We start from the raw sequence: 14,403 nt of genomic DNA, 5'->3' as shown, positions 1-14,403 counted from the left end.
CTTTTTGTGATCGCTTTATTTTTAACTCCTAGGCGATTGCCATGGCTACTGGGAACTAACCCTCTCCTGGAATGCAGGTGCCATTTAGAACTTGGATGCTAAACAGATCTTTGGACGGTGGAGAAAGGTCATACCGCCAAAGTAGAAGGAAAATTAAGATGACATGGCGCTTCTTTCTTTATAAATGGGGAAACTGAGGCTCAGAAAGGCAATGACTTATTTGCCTAAATTCACAGTGAGTTCACAGCAGAATAGGGCCTAGAACCAGTGTTAGTAGATGGCTAGGTCTCAACAAGAGACCCCTCTGTAGGTCAAATCCCAGCTCCTAAATTACCAAACATCCGGGCTTAGGTTCTAAACTTGTTTGCATGCTTATTTGATTAGTTACAGTCCCATGTGACTGGGCATGGTGACACATGCCTTTAGTCTCAGCAGGCAGAAGCAAGCATATCTACATAGACAGTTCCAGGCTAGCCAGGGCTGCATAATGAGGCCCTGCCGCAAACAATGACAGAAACTCTCATGTGGACAAAGAACTGTGTCTGGCTTATTTATAATTGTGTCCCCAGTATCTACGGCGCCAAAACACTATACTTTTTAAATAAAAAAGAGTTCTGAGCTGTTACCCAGCCAGGCTCTTTCCAAACCCCCAGTACTGATCGTGTTACATCCCTCATCCATACCTGCAGAAGAAGACAAGCATTTTCACTCTAATGCTCCAGGCCCTTAGTGATCTGGCTTAGCCTTACCCAGTCAGTAGCCCACTGTCTTATTTCTATGCTCACTTTCCCCCTTCAGCACTCGCATTAGTGAGCAGATCCTGTTGTTCGTCTTCTTTTTTAAATGGTTTCTAGTTATATGATCTGAGGAAGTGAGTTAACCTGAGTCACAGTTTTCTCCAATCCGAGTTAAAACAATGCTAATTTAGAAATGAACTAATCACAGCCTCTCACGCTCAGGTTTTGGGTTACGCCACCCTTTCATAAAGACCAATGGTCTCTCACATCCAGTCCTTCTGTGACACCCTCCCTTTAACCCCTTCATTGCTCCCAGCTCATTAACCACTCCTCTCAGTCCCCTTCCCACAGTTCTGCCACTGTGTCACAGTCTAGCCCAGCATAAGAATTTTCTGATCATTTCCACAAAACTCATCCCTTCTGCTTCAAAAGCTGCACAGTTACTCATGCCAAAGACCCAGGATCATCCTGTGTCTCTCCCCACATATCCCCTACATTTGCTTTCATTAAATATATGTGTGTGTGTGTGTGTTACACACACACACACACACACACACACACACACACACACATCTGGTTTTCCTCCATGTCACAACTATCATTGCTACCAGACCGCTCTGTAGTCTGGCCTCCCCACCAATGTCCTTTAATTGAACTCCAATGCTCCCTTCTCCACTGAGAAGCCTGAATGGTTGCCTTAAAATATGAATTAGATATTGTTGTTCTCCAAACTCCTCTGAGGGTTCTCCACCATTCTCAATACAATCTAAACTCATCCTTATGACTTTATTGACCCTCAGGATCTAGCCCCAGCCTCACTGACGCCATTGCTGTGCTTCTCAGTTCACTCCAGCCATGCTGGCTTGACCACCACCCCAAAACAAAGCGAGCTCATTCCACCTGCGACTTTTGGATCTGCTCTTCATTTAGATCGCTCTCCCCTTCATTTCCCTGTTCTTTCTTTCTTATCATCCAGGTCTCATTTGAAATACTACCTTGTAGCAGTGGCATCCTTAACATCACATCTAAGACACCTTGTCTTTCAAGTACATCCTGGTCATCAGGAGTACCACTGTATTTCGTTTTGTCATAAAATGTCCCCTTTTAGGATTTAGATGCACATCATAAAATATACATGTTTATTGCAGGTTTTTCCTGTTCCTTTGTAAAGATTTATTCATAGTTACGTGTGCTTACATGTTTCCCTTTGTGTGTGTGTGTGTGTGTGTGTGTGTGTGTGAATGCAGGTGCCTGTGGAGGCCAGTAGAGGGCATCAGATCTCTTGGAGACAGACTTTCAGGCAGTTGGGAGTCAACTGACCTGGGTGCTGAGAACTGAACTTGGGTCCTCTGGAAAAGCAGCAAACTCTCTTACCTGCTGAGCCATCTCTCCACCTCTTCTGTTTGTACTCACTACCTAGAGGAGAGCCTGGCATCAATCAAGTTTTAATGGTTATTGCTATCATCAACATGCATTGCATGCCTACTAGCTATGAGACATTGTGCTAAGTCCTGCCTATTGTTCAACTACAGCCCAGTCTTTGAGGTAAATGTTATTATCAATTTATAGAAGAGCAGAGGACTGGAGACACTACATGACGTCCCTATTATAAAAAAGATAAATGGCGATCTGGGGCATGATGGTGCATGGCTGACGTCTCAATATGTGGGAGGCTGAGGCAAGAGGATGGCTAGTTCAAGGCTAACCTGCTCCATAGCAAGATCTATGTCTACAAAAGTCTGGATCTTTCTGGAGAGATGGCTCAATAGCACTCATTGCTCTTGCAAAGGATCCCAGTACGGTTACCAGCATTCCACATGACGGCTCACACTATTCATAACTTCAGCTTCAGGGAGATGAGTTGACCCCTGACCTCCAAGAGCACCCTGCACATGTGGTACATATTCATAGACACAAGTAAAACAGTTGTGCACGTTTAATAAATAAATATAAAAAGTATTTATAGAGAAGCCAGGATTTCAGGCCAAGCTCCAAATATTTTAACAACTCAATGCTATTATGAATGTCATATTGAGTTCTAGGCCAGAAGTACGGCCTGGGAGTGGGGGGACTCAATAAATCATGCCTGGCCACTCACCCCAAAAGACAAGACAGAAAAAGTGGTTGACGCAGGAAAGAAGTTGATTTCACACAGGAGTCATGGTGAGAAAGAGGAGCCAGCCCCCTCTTTCCTCTATTCACGGAGGAACTCTGAGTTTATGTAAGCAACAACGGTGGGTGGCAAAAGCCACATGGCCAAGCAGCCTTGCTCCAGCTGTGGCTGGGTAATCATTATCCCAGGGGAGTTTATACAGAACCTTCTGCAGAACAGCAAAGGTGCCGCCGCTCAAGGCAGAGTTTTGGCTACAAACCCACGATGTTTATCAGTCGAACCTTCGAGTCCTGGAGTCCATGGTAACTGCCAGAGAGCATGACTCAGGGCAAGTCAGGAAGACAAGATGGAGTTAATCAGTCGTTGGTCCCTTCAAGCTTAAGGCAATGATTAGAGATTTGTAGGCGCCACTCTCATGGTCTAGAGCAGAGCAGTGTAAAAGCGAGGTGGCAGCCAGGTGGTGGTGGTGCTCACCTTCAATCCCAGCACTGGGGAGGCAGAGGCAGGCAGCTCTCTGAGTTATAGGCCAGCCTGGTCTACAGAGTTAGTTCCAGGACAGCCAAGGCTACACAAAGAAACCATTCCTGAAAAACAAACAAAGAACATATATTTTTTTTCTTTTTTTCGGAGCTGGGGACCGAACCCAGGGCCTTGCGCTTGCTAGGCAAGCACTCTACCACTGAGCTAAATCCCAAACCCCTAAGAACATATATTTTTAAAAGAGCCTCATCCTCCAGCCCTTGGGAGGATGAGGTAAGAGGGTGATCTGGCCTTTTCTTTGGTTCCTCATTTAGGGTCTCATACAGCCCAGGCTGCCTTCGTTGTGATGTAGTTAAGGCTGACCTTGGATTCTTGACTCTCCTGCCTCCTCTTTCCAAGTGCTTAGGTTATAGATGTGTAACACCTTTTTCCAGGAAGATTTAAAATCTGAAGCTCTCCTGGGCTACATAGTGAGGCTCCGTCTAAACACTAAAACCAAAAAGCTGGCAGTTGGCAGCTTACTAGATAACCTGAAAACCACCCCAACTCCTTCGATGAGGTAGCCTCAAGTCAGACATTTTCTAGAGCTCCTTTCCAGAAAGACCAGAGGTTGGGGAGCTTCTGAGGGAAGCAGAACACAAGGGAAGGGCAGCGCACTTTGCACGAAGGGGTGAAGCATGAGGTGGCTCAGTGGTAAGAGCACTTTCTGCTCTTCCACAGGAGCTGGGTTCAGTTCCCAGCACCCACACAGTGGCTCACAGCTGTCTGTAACTCTGGTTTGAGTAACTCTGGTAACCCAATGCCCTCTTCTGGCTTCCAAAGGCACTGCATCCATGGGGTGCACAGGCATACAGGCAAACACCCAAGTGAATGAAATGAAAAATAAACTTGTGGGGGAGGGGCAAAGCAGACACACTGCTTCCTTCAAGCCCTGCGAGTGGACGTGTGAGTGCCCCAGAATGAGATAAGCCTTAGGTTCAAACCCCCTTCTTCTGGCCGGTCAAGGAAGAGCAGCCACATACATCTATTACAGTTTCTTTAATTTTGCAGTCAAAGACACTGTTCAGAAGAACCCGGTTTGAGACAAGCAATAGCTAACTGTGTCTGTGAGTTAGCTTCCGTTAACATGGGCAAGGAAGGGAGGGCACGTTGGAATATTTACTGTTGTCTATTCACCTTTTAGTTCTGTGGTCCATTTAAAGTTCCAAAGCAGAAGATGGTTGGCTGAAGTGTTCTCATTTGATGACAGCCTCTTGGAGTATGCGCCTCCTCTCCCAGTTTCCTAAGTTTTTGTCTTCTGTGACAGTTGTTATAGCCTCTCTTCAAATCTTGAAGACACCTCAGTCACCCTTACCTTGCTGGCTTTGGTCTTGAGTGGGGAAGATTACCAGTTCTGCAGAACATTCCTTAAATAACATGTCTCCCTGCAGCGATGAGCAGGAATTTGACTCAAAGGTTTTTATTACGTTGTATTTATTTTATGGTGTGCGTGTGTTCACTCACACATGTGCAGTTGTCATGTGCATGTGGAGGTCAGAGGACAGTCAGTTCTTCCACCAGGACTGGAAAGATCAAACTCGGGCCATCGGGCTTGGTGGCACGTGTGATTCCTCGCTGAGCCATCCTGGCCCCAGACTGAAAGTTTGAAGTCCCAAAAGGAAGCTAAAATAAAAGTGGAGATGCCACATTTCCAGTGAAGAACTGGTGCTTTCACTAACACAGGTCTCCGCCAATCGTGTCTTCCAGAAACCGTTGGTGGGATTGAACCGTGAAATTTCAAAAAGGTCGAGGTTCTGAGGTATGGGGCTGAAGGTCCAGAATATTTACCGTGACACCCAGCCTGCTTCGTGAGGTCATATGACTCACCGCCTTCATTCCACTGGCACTTTAGTCTGGGTTCCTTAAGTGCCTGATGACTCACCACCTATGATAGTACTCTTATTATTGCATTTTAGTGTGTGTGTGTGTGTGTGTGTGTGTGTGCGCGCGGGTCTTAGGACAACTTCAGGGAGTCAGTTCTCTCCTTCTACCATGTGGGTCCCAGGGACAGAACCAAGTCATCCGTGTGGCCAGCAACCACTGAGCTCACCATCTCGTCCACCTCAAGAAAATTCTTTGCATTCTTTTATTCCATAAAGGGCTCAGGAGAACTCACAGTTGGAGGTCTGCATTATTCAGGGATCAGAAGGGTGCACCCAAGTCTTCTCTCAAGCAGCCAGACACCAACCAAAGCCAAATAGTGGAGGGTTGGGGGGGGAGGCTGGTGTGTTTATTTTGGAGGGGCAGATGAAAGAGATCTTTCAAAGACCGAAAAACAACCAGCTTGGTTCCAAACCTTAACCACCTGAGGCAGACAGAAGTGGGTGTGGCGTTCCTGTTATTGTCTCCGCTCTGCAGGAAGGAGAGAAAGCCTGGTTTGCGGCCTTTCTTAGAGCTCTCTGGAGGAGGTCTCAGAAGAGTGCTTGCCCATCAGAAGTGAAGCAGAGCTGGGTAATGGAAGGAGGGTCTCGCCACTGGGAAATTCTTCCTCCCCTAGAGGAAGACCTGTTTTCCCCAATGTCACCTGCCTGGGTGCCAAGCTCCCAAGTGGCAATCTGAGAAGGAGTACCAACACCCCCCTCATTATGGAATCCTCTTTGATTCCAACTAGGTCCAGGTTTGAAGTTTGGATTCCCTTTTGGATTCTGTGGACTGGAGGGAGGTTTGCAGGGGTTTTGTTTGTTTTTGTAGAGCAACAGCATACATATGTGTTTGGCCCCCTGACCCCTTAAGTTATGGCACCATGGGAACAGTTCGGAAGAGAAGAAAGAGCCTCTCTTGTGAGGGGCTAACAGACCTCGTGTGTAGGAGAATGCGGCTGAATTGTGTTAAGTGTGGTGGAAGGAAAATATTATGACAAAGGGAAGATTTCAGCTCCAAAGGCATCCAACATGGCTCCCCCCTCTCTCTCCCTCCCTCTCTGCAGAATAAATATGCAATAGCCTTGGGCTTCTCAAATTAAGGGCTCTCCAGTCCATTCTTCACACTGCAATTGGCAAACTCCCCATCAGGCAAACCTTTGTTTAAAACTCACCAGCAGCTACCCACTGTGTGACCGGTGCTCACACTCAAGCACTGTGTCCCCACTGTGTGTGTCCCCTCCTCTCCCCCTGCTGGGCTCAATCATCTCTGGGCCTAGGCACATGCTGTTCCCTGTGCCCGGATGAACTGTCTAGACAGTCAGGTCCCGCAGCGATGAACCTCCCCGGCCACCTGGTACTGTCCCACCAGCCAACTCTGTTGTAATCGCTTAATAAACTACTTGTCTCTGTTGTCGTGGTGGCTGGGCCCATATCTGTCTAGTTTGTTTCAGGTTCCCCAGAGCCTAGTGCAGCTCCTGGCACAAACTAGGAAGAGGAAATGGACCTCAAGTCAGACTTTGTCAATCTGAAGGATCTCTGGGTTGCTGTGAAACTCTGAGGAGTGGAGAGAAGAGGAGGGTGGGTGTGAGAAGCTGCCTGAGGACCGTGGCTGTGCCCCTCCTCCTTTTCCCTGCAGCTTCCCCTGCTCCTGAGCTGACTAGCAGGATGCACAGATTTTATTTTTCTGCTGACCACAGAAGAAGAGACTATAAAACTCGGCTTCCCATCTGGTTCTTCATGGTCCAAGAAAATACGGCAATTTCAAACTCCAGGGAGATAGGCACTCAAATCTGGAAAGCTTCAACGTAGCCTGTCCTAGAATCCCCAGAGAGCAGCATGGATTTGACTGAGGAAGAAAGCGAAGGAAGCCACTATTTCCAAGAGTTGACTCCCCAGCAACCCTCCAAGGTTGCTCGTTTGACGTCTCCCAAACCAGTCTCCCCCTCTGGCCTTCAGAGCCAACCTGCTTGATTCAACAGCTGGTCCTTGCTTCTCTTTCTTTCTAGGTGAGCCAACAGGCTCCTGGTCACAGGGACCCATCAGCAGTTTGCCTCATAGGCTGAGCTGAGTGGAAGCCTGCCTTCCAAGAGGAGTGCTTTAACATCTGTCCCCATCCACTGTCCAAAGCCTGACTTCAGTGCGCCACCAAGGATGTGTTTGCCTTTTAATGGTTTCTGTTAGAACCAGAGTTAACTGAGCTGCTGAGGAGAGATGCAAAGAAAACCCACTCTCCCTGAATATCTAAAAACAGCGTGGGAGGCACTTGGCGGGCCCGGGAGCATAGTCTGGCCACGGGCACACCTCTCTGTCTCAGGCAGGAAAAAAAACAAGGCAAAGGTTCTGAAGAGCCACCCAGAGGCTGGTACCCAAACCAGAGAAGGGAATGTTCAAAAGTTTGCTGAAATGCCAGCTCTGGAGAGATGTGACAGGCAGCTTGAAGGCTTCAGGCACTTTGGATAAACATCTAGACTTTGAGTACATTTCTGAGCCTGCTCTGTGATCCTTTGAAGTTTTTCCAACTTGAATAAACCCTCCAGAAAGCCAGAGCCAGTAAAATAGACTTTCTTTGGAAGTCCCCCTGGATTTGCCCTGTTGCGTCCTCCCAGGGCAGCGGGCCCATCAGGACCAGTGATCTGAGGAGCAGAGAAGAAAGACGCTCGAGACAGCGTGTTCCTATAATATTCAATCCATTGTCTTTTTCTTTTCTTCCTGCCCTTTTTACATATGGAGGGCACAGCAGATGGAAACCCCCCAGTGGACTTGGTGGACCACAGGCTTAGATCTAATCATGGCTTACCTAAGACCCCTTCTCAATGATCTAACCCCAGCTATTTCTGAAGGCCCAGCCTGAGGTGGGCATAAATGCGCGTCTGAATAACAAGCACTGTTTGAAGTCTAAAGTCTCTGCCTGAAGCTGGGAAGCTGGTGACAGAGCCGGGCGTGGGCTGGAGGTTCCATCTCCTTCCCCAGAGAAGCATCCATCCCCTGGCTGCCTAGGCAGGGGCTGAGGCTAGCCCCCCGCCCCCTCCCCGAGTCTGTGTGGGTTTTCTAGTCGTGAATTACTGGTGCGCCAAGAAGTGCCTACGTGTATCGAAGGGTGTCCAGGAAGGTGAGCCCACCTCAGCTCTGGGTGGGTGGCATCTCCCCAGGTGCAAGCTCGGCTTTAGGTCACACAAAGAAGAATGGGGTTCAGTCAGGAAGCAGATAGGGAACAGCCTTTCTGAGTGGGACACAGTCTCCAAACCTGCTTTTGGTTCGAGGCTGAGCAAGAGGGCAAATGGAGAGATAGCCTATGTGTACCCCAACACAAACCTTGGGCTTGCAGGGCCTTGAGGGACAAGGCCTTGAGGGACCCACCCTTTCATAACCCTGGGACCAAATGACAGACAAGATACAGCTGCAGCACCAGGGGAACCCCATGGAAGTGGGGTTACAGATAGTTTTCTTTCTTTATTGTTAAAAAAAATATTAACAGCAACAACAACAAAACAACAAACACAAGAATAGTACAAACATTCACAACCTGTCAGAGTCCTGTAAGCTTTGGCCATTTATTCCTAGTAGAGTCCTTCCTCTCAGTGCGAGCAGGAGCTTCAACCAAAAGGCCCCTTCATGCTTTTTATGGGCGGGTACTGCTGCTCCATTGGCATGGCCCCAAAACAGTCTGAGGGGTTGCAGTGGCCTGCCTTCCCTGGCTGGCCCATGGGCCCCGGGGGGCCAGGGATCCCAGGAATGCCTTGCTGGCCCATTGGCCCGGTTGCACCCATCTTGCCATAACCTGGAGGCCCTTGAGGACCTAAAGAGGGAAGAGCCAAAGGAGGGAAATCAGGAGACCCAGATGACAAGAAGAGACAATGGTTGTGACAAGTGACACCTTCATCCTTGCTTGTTTGCCAGGTTGAAGGATGGTTTCTCGAGACCTGCCTGCTTCCTGCATTGGTTTTGCAAGGACAGTCACACCTCTGGCTAGATTTATAGGGAGCATCTTTGTACCAGGAAAGGAGTCGAGAGCTTCTAATACACACGTCCTTGCATCCAAAAAACAGTTTTCTGAGCCTGTACCATTTCCCAAAAGCCACACGTGAATAATATCTGGGGGGCCGGGGGGTAAGGAGTGAAGCTGGCCTCAGAGCTAGGTCATCAGGATTCGACTACCCTCAACGTTCTGATGCTGAGGGTTCTGTGACCTCATCAATATCACAGGACCAGTAGGATGCCAAACAAGCTTTGGACCTGGGGTTCTGGTCCCTGTGCATGTAGTCCCCACCATACCACATCATGCATGCCTAGCTTAGGGCAGAGGTGGGGACTCGGCCTCTCTCCCTCCCTGTCAGGCCCAGCCCAGTATCTTGAATTGAGAGCATTTCTGTAAGTAGTAATTAGGGTGGCATTGTTTGGTGTTCTGTCTGATTATGTTGTCATAAAGTGTGTGTATTGGGTGGGGGGCTCTGGATTTGTGCTCTCCAAGACTGGAATCTCCTACCTGGAGGGCCAGGGAGACCATTTTCTCCTGCAATGCCAACACCAATGTCTCCCTTATCACCTTTGGTACCAGGCAATCCTGAGACAAAAGAAATAAAATTAAGTCCTGTCTCTAAGCAGAAAAATGACAGCCATGTGGATTGCTAAGCATACACACACATTCACATTCACACACACACATACACACACACATTCACACACACACATGTGCGCGCGCGCACACACACACACATTCACACATACACACATTCACACACACACATTCACACACACCACACACACACATTCACACATACACACATTCACACACACCACACACATACACACATTCACACACACACACATTCACACACACCACACACACACACCACACACCACACACACACATTCACACACACACATTCACACACACCACACACACCACACACACACACATTCACACACACCACACACACACCACACACATTCACACACACACATTCATACACACACACATTCACACACACCACACACATACCACACACACACATTCACACACACACCACACACACCACACACACACATTCACACACACATTCATACACACACACATTCACACACACCACACACACATTCACACACGCACGCACGCACGCACGCACCACCACATTCACAACAGTCAACCCTCAGAGAGATGCACATGCCCGACTCCCTGGAGACCCAGAGGGTAGAGCTACCTCTCATTCCTGGCAAACCCTGGCGTCCTTCTCGGCCTATCTGACCAGGGAGCCCAGGTGACCCTGGAGCACCTGGCCGCCCTGGGGCGCCATCCTTCCCTGGAGGCCCTGGCCGGCCTGGAGCTGCTGCCACCTCCATGGGGAACTGCATCCTAGAGGTGTAGTAAGCCATCCTCTCTGCAAGCAGAGACAAAGGCCAGGTCACTAGGTACTCAGAGCAGCTGCAGATGCTGCAGATATGCCACCAGCATGGGACAGCCTTTGGTGGAGCATCAGGACAGAGGATACAGGCTGTTCTCCTGAAGGAGGTCTTGTACCATAGCCTGCGTGTGCCTTCCCACGTAGATCTTTCAGATGCACAGATCTGATTTGGCATCTCTTTCCTCTAACCATCATCCCTGGCTTCTGAACCTGGTCTGGACTGGTCCCTTTGCCAAGCAGATGTCCGGCATCCATGTCCCCCCAGTCCACAGCACACAAGCCCGCTGCTCCCCCTCCTCCCAGAGCTCCCTCCACACAGGCTCATTTCTTAACCTCCTTTGCTCAAGTGGGGATCGGGGGCAGAAGACAACCGATTTATCTCTAAGCAGAGCAGGTGACAAGGAAGGTCTGATGGATAGGTGAGCATATGACTGTCAACCCGGCTGTCTGTAATGTGTGGGGGTGGGAAGGGGAGGACACAAAGCTTCAAGGAAACTGCAGGCAGGGCTGGGTGAGGAAGTAAATGGGAAGGGCGAGCATTACCCACCGCCACCCAGCCGGCTGCCAATTACCATCAAACAGTTTAATGATCTCTTGTCTGATAAACCTCTTGATATCATCATAATTCACCATGTCTCCCTGAGGAAAAAGAAGAAACCTGGCCTCAGTCAGACGTCCAGACTTGGCACTTACCCAGTGAATAGACTTGATTTCCAGAAATAAAGGAAGGTGAAGAGGGCAAAGGTCCTCAGAGCCTCTTGCTGGGTCTTTCTCTTTTCTCTTTTTTCTTTTTTTTTTTCCCGGAGCTGGGGACCAAACCCAGGGCCTTGAGCTTGCTAGGCAAGCGCTCTACCACTGAGCTAAATCCCCAACCGCCCCCTCTTGCTGGGTCTTAATACAACGTGCTACCAGCCCGAAATAATACACGTCTTACGCTAAAATACAGTTTGGGGTGGGAGGGACGCCTGTAGCTCCCCGCTTTCCCATGAAGAACTAGGAGTCACCCATAGTCAAGTTCTTTCCTGCAGAATGTCGGAAGGAGTTGCTAAAATAATTGTGGGCCTGTACTATGGGATGGTGTCCATCCATGGTTGCGGGCCTCCCCTTACCATAGAGCCTGGCAAACCAGGCAATCCAGGGTTCCCAGCAGGCCCTGGGGACCCAGGGTGGCCTCTCTCTCCCGCAGGACCCGGTGGTCCAATCGGTCCCATGGAGCCACTCTTGCCAGGGCCCCCAGGCATGCCAGATCTTCCCTTTTCTCCTGCTTGGCCTTTCTGTCCTGCAGGTCCTGGGTCACCCTAGGACAGGTCACAGTACACTATTACCAACTGTTTCCAAGTCTATGTCACAATGTATCAGCAACCTGCCCCTTCCCCAAGTGCCCAGCATCTCCCCCGGGGCTACAATCACAATGATGCAGGTCCCCCTGCCTCGGCACTCCCAGAGCAGTGCTTCTGGAAGGCAGTGCTTGCATCACTGGGAATGCTGGGAAATGCCCCTGGCTCCCACATGCCCTCAGTAGGAAGTACCCCTGACTCATTCAAGACCAATTACAATGTCTTCCTCATACCTTCCTCAGCCTCGTCTCCTCAGCTACCTGTCACTCTGGTTCCACCATGTTGCTTGAATCTGCTGTCTGGAATGCCCCTCCCCAGCCTTGGCACCCCAGTGAGTCCCCCTCTACTGTCCTCTGGAAACATTCCTGCCCCTTGTGCAGTCTTCCTCCCTCACTTCCTGGGGTCTCGAAGCACTGTATCCAGTCTTCCTCAAAATTTGCTGCACTCCAGTGTCATGGTGACTAAGCACAGGGAGTGTCGTTGTAGGAGGGTTTCTGGTTACCCCAGACCAACACAGAGGGGCCCTGGAGTGAGCCAGAGTGGGCGAGTAGGGGATTAAAAAGATTTCCATGCCATAGATGGGACAGTCCCAGGTGAGGTCACACCCTCTTTCCTGCCCATTGGCCACCCTAGGCCTGCCTCCTTTGTGGCTAAGTTGCAGCTTGGAGTTCCCAAATACCTCTTCCCAAACCCAGCCAGTGCCCCCTCACCTTTGGGCCGGGGGGTCCATAGAGTCCCTGCTTTCCTGGAGGTCCCTATAAAAGAACCGGAAGTTCATGGTCTGGCTGGGCAGCTTCACTGAGGCTCCCTAGGGTGGGGTGGAGGAGGTGCATTGGGAAAACCACCTTCTCCCACCCAGAGATCCCGGTTGTGTCCTGCTGGGCTGTGTGAGAAAGGATGACAGCTTCCCTACCAATCAGAGGGACTGACAGCTGGGAGGGAGGCTGATGTCCCCTGGGGCATGGCCTTGTTTGATAGTGTTGGCCTGGTCCCTCATCACAGATGTGACAAGACCTCAGAATGGGGAGGCCAGTCTGAAATAGCAGAGGGCCTGGCAGGAGCTGGGCCCAGGGAGCTTTTGTTTGGAGTTGTCGTTGTTACTGTCTCTTTCTGACTAGAAGTCGGGTCTCTTAATTCCATTAGACCAACACGAGATATCAGCTTGTTGCGTGTAATTGGCACTTGGATCTGTAGGGGATTGGTTCCAGGATTCCTATGGATCCCCAAGTGTGTCTCTGGTCCCATTTGCAAAATGGTGTGATACTTGGCTATATCCTCAATGCACCTGTCTGTGTGGTTTACATCATCTCTAATTACGTAGAAATAGTTACCACAATGTAAGTGCTACAGAGCTGTCCTGCTGTGCTGCTAAGGGAATAACGAGAGGAAGAGGAAGGGGAGGAAGAGGAGGAGGAGGAAGAGGAAGAGGAGGAGGAGAGGAAGAGGAGGAGGAGAGGAAGAGGAGGAGGAAAAGATGAAGAGGAGGAGGAAAAGGATGAAGAGGAGGAAGGGGAGGAGGAAGGGGAGGATGGGGAAGAGGAGGAAGAGGAAGAAGAGGAAAAGGATGAAGAGGAGGAAGGGGAGGAAGAAGGGGAGGAGGAGGAAGAGGAAGAGGAGGAGGAAGAAGAGGAGGAGGAGGAAGAGGAGGAGGAAGAGGGGGGAAGAAGAGGAAGAACAGGAAGAGGAGGAGGAGGAAGAAATCAAGCCAGGAGCAGTGGTACACACCTGTGATCTAGGGAGGCTAAAACAAGAGGACCATAAGTTTGAGGCCAGTTTGGGCGATCAAGTTCCAGGCCAGCCTGGGTAAAAAGTCTCACAAAACCAAAATAAAAGTTTCTGTATATTCGGTACACCTGCAAATTTTCCCTGAATATTTCCAATCGACCTGTGATTGAGTTCCTTGCTGTAGAAACTGTGGGTATAGTTTCTGTGGTCTGTGCCCACGTGGTGTGCTCACTGAGGGGATGAGGAACAGAACTCAGTGAGGACCAAGGAGTGTCCCCAAGGGACAGGGAGAAGGAGCACAGTACCTCTTTGCCAGCTGCACCATCCGAACCAGGTTCACCCTAGGAAGCAGAAAGCATTAGAAACATGATGAGCTGTCACCCAACACAGCCTCTCAGGCCACACACCCTGCCCTACTCTCGGTGGCGCCACCAGAGGAGCCCTGATCCTGCAGTTCCCACCCCCATCCCCAGCCCCGCCTGCCTGAGTTAGAGCAAGGTGCCTTTTCTTGAGAAATCTATGCATTTCCTGGCTCTGAGTGCGTTAAATGTTTGTTGAAGGACCACATGAACTGTGGGCCTCTGTCCTCAGTGAGACTGGCCAGGACAAGCTGGCCTTCCCTCCTTCCTTTCTTCCTTCCCCTCTTCTTCCCTTCTTCTTCCCTTCCCTTCCCTTCCCTTCCCTTCCCTTCCCTTCCCTTCCCTTCCCTTC

General features: G+C 49.9%; 1 protein-coding gene across 12 annotated transcripts in view; it reads right to left on the bottom strand.

Annotated features, from left to right (window-relative positions):
* Nucleotides 1-8,629: 8,629 nt before the first annotated feature.
* Col16a1 (collagen type XVI alpha 1 chain) overlaps nt 8,630-14,403 on the bottom strand; it is a 53,375-nt gene continuing 47,601 nt past the window's right edge. For all 12 annotated transcript variants that reach the window (NM_001302967.1, XM_087550224.1, XM_087550227.1 and 9 more), the window contains 7 exon segments: nt 8,630-9,027; nt 9,715-9,792; nt 10,430-10,606; nt 11,203-11,269; nt 11,740-11,928; nt 12,678-12,722; nt 13,998-14,033. In NM_001302967.1, the coding sequence (NP_001289896.1) occupies nt 8,825-9,027; nt 9,715-9,792; nt 10,430-10,606; nt 11,203-11,269; nt 11,740-11,928; nt 12,678-12,722; nt 13,998-14,033 (795 nt within the window). In that variant the 3' untranslated portion in view covers nt 8,630-8,824.

This window comes from Rattus norvegicus, chromosome 5, assembly GCF_021556685.1.
Source record: "Rattus norvegicus strain SHRSP/BbbUtx chromosome 5, alternate assembly SHRSP_T2T, whole genome shotgun sequence".
Lineage (NCBI taxonomy): Eukaryota > Metazoa > Chordata > Mammalia > Rodentia > Muridae > Rattus > Rattus norvegicus.
Note: the sequence above shows the minus strand (reverse complement) of the source record. Positions and strands in the feature narration are given on the sequence as shown.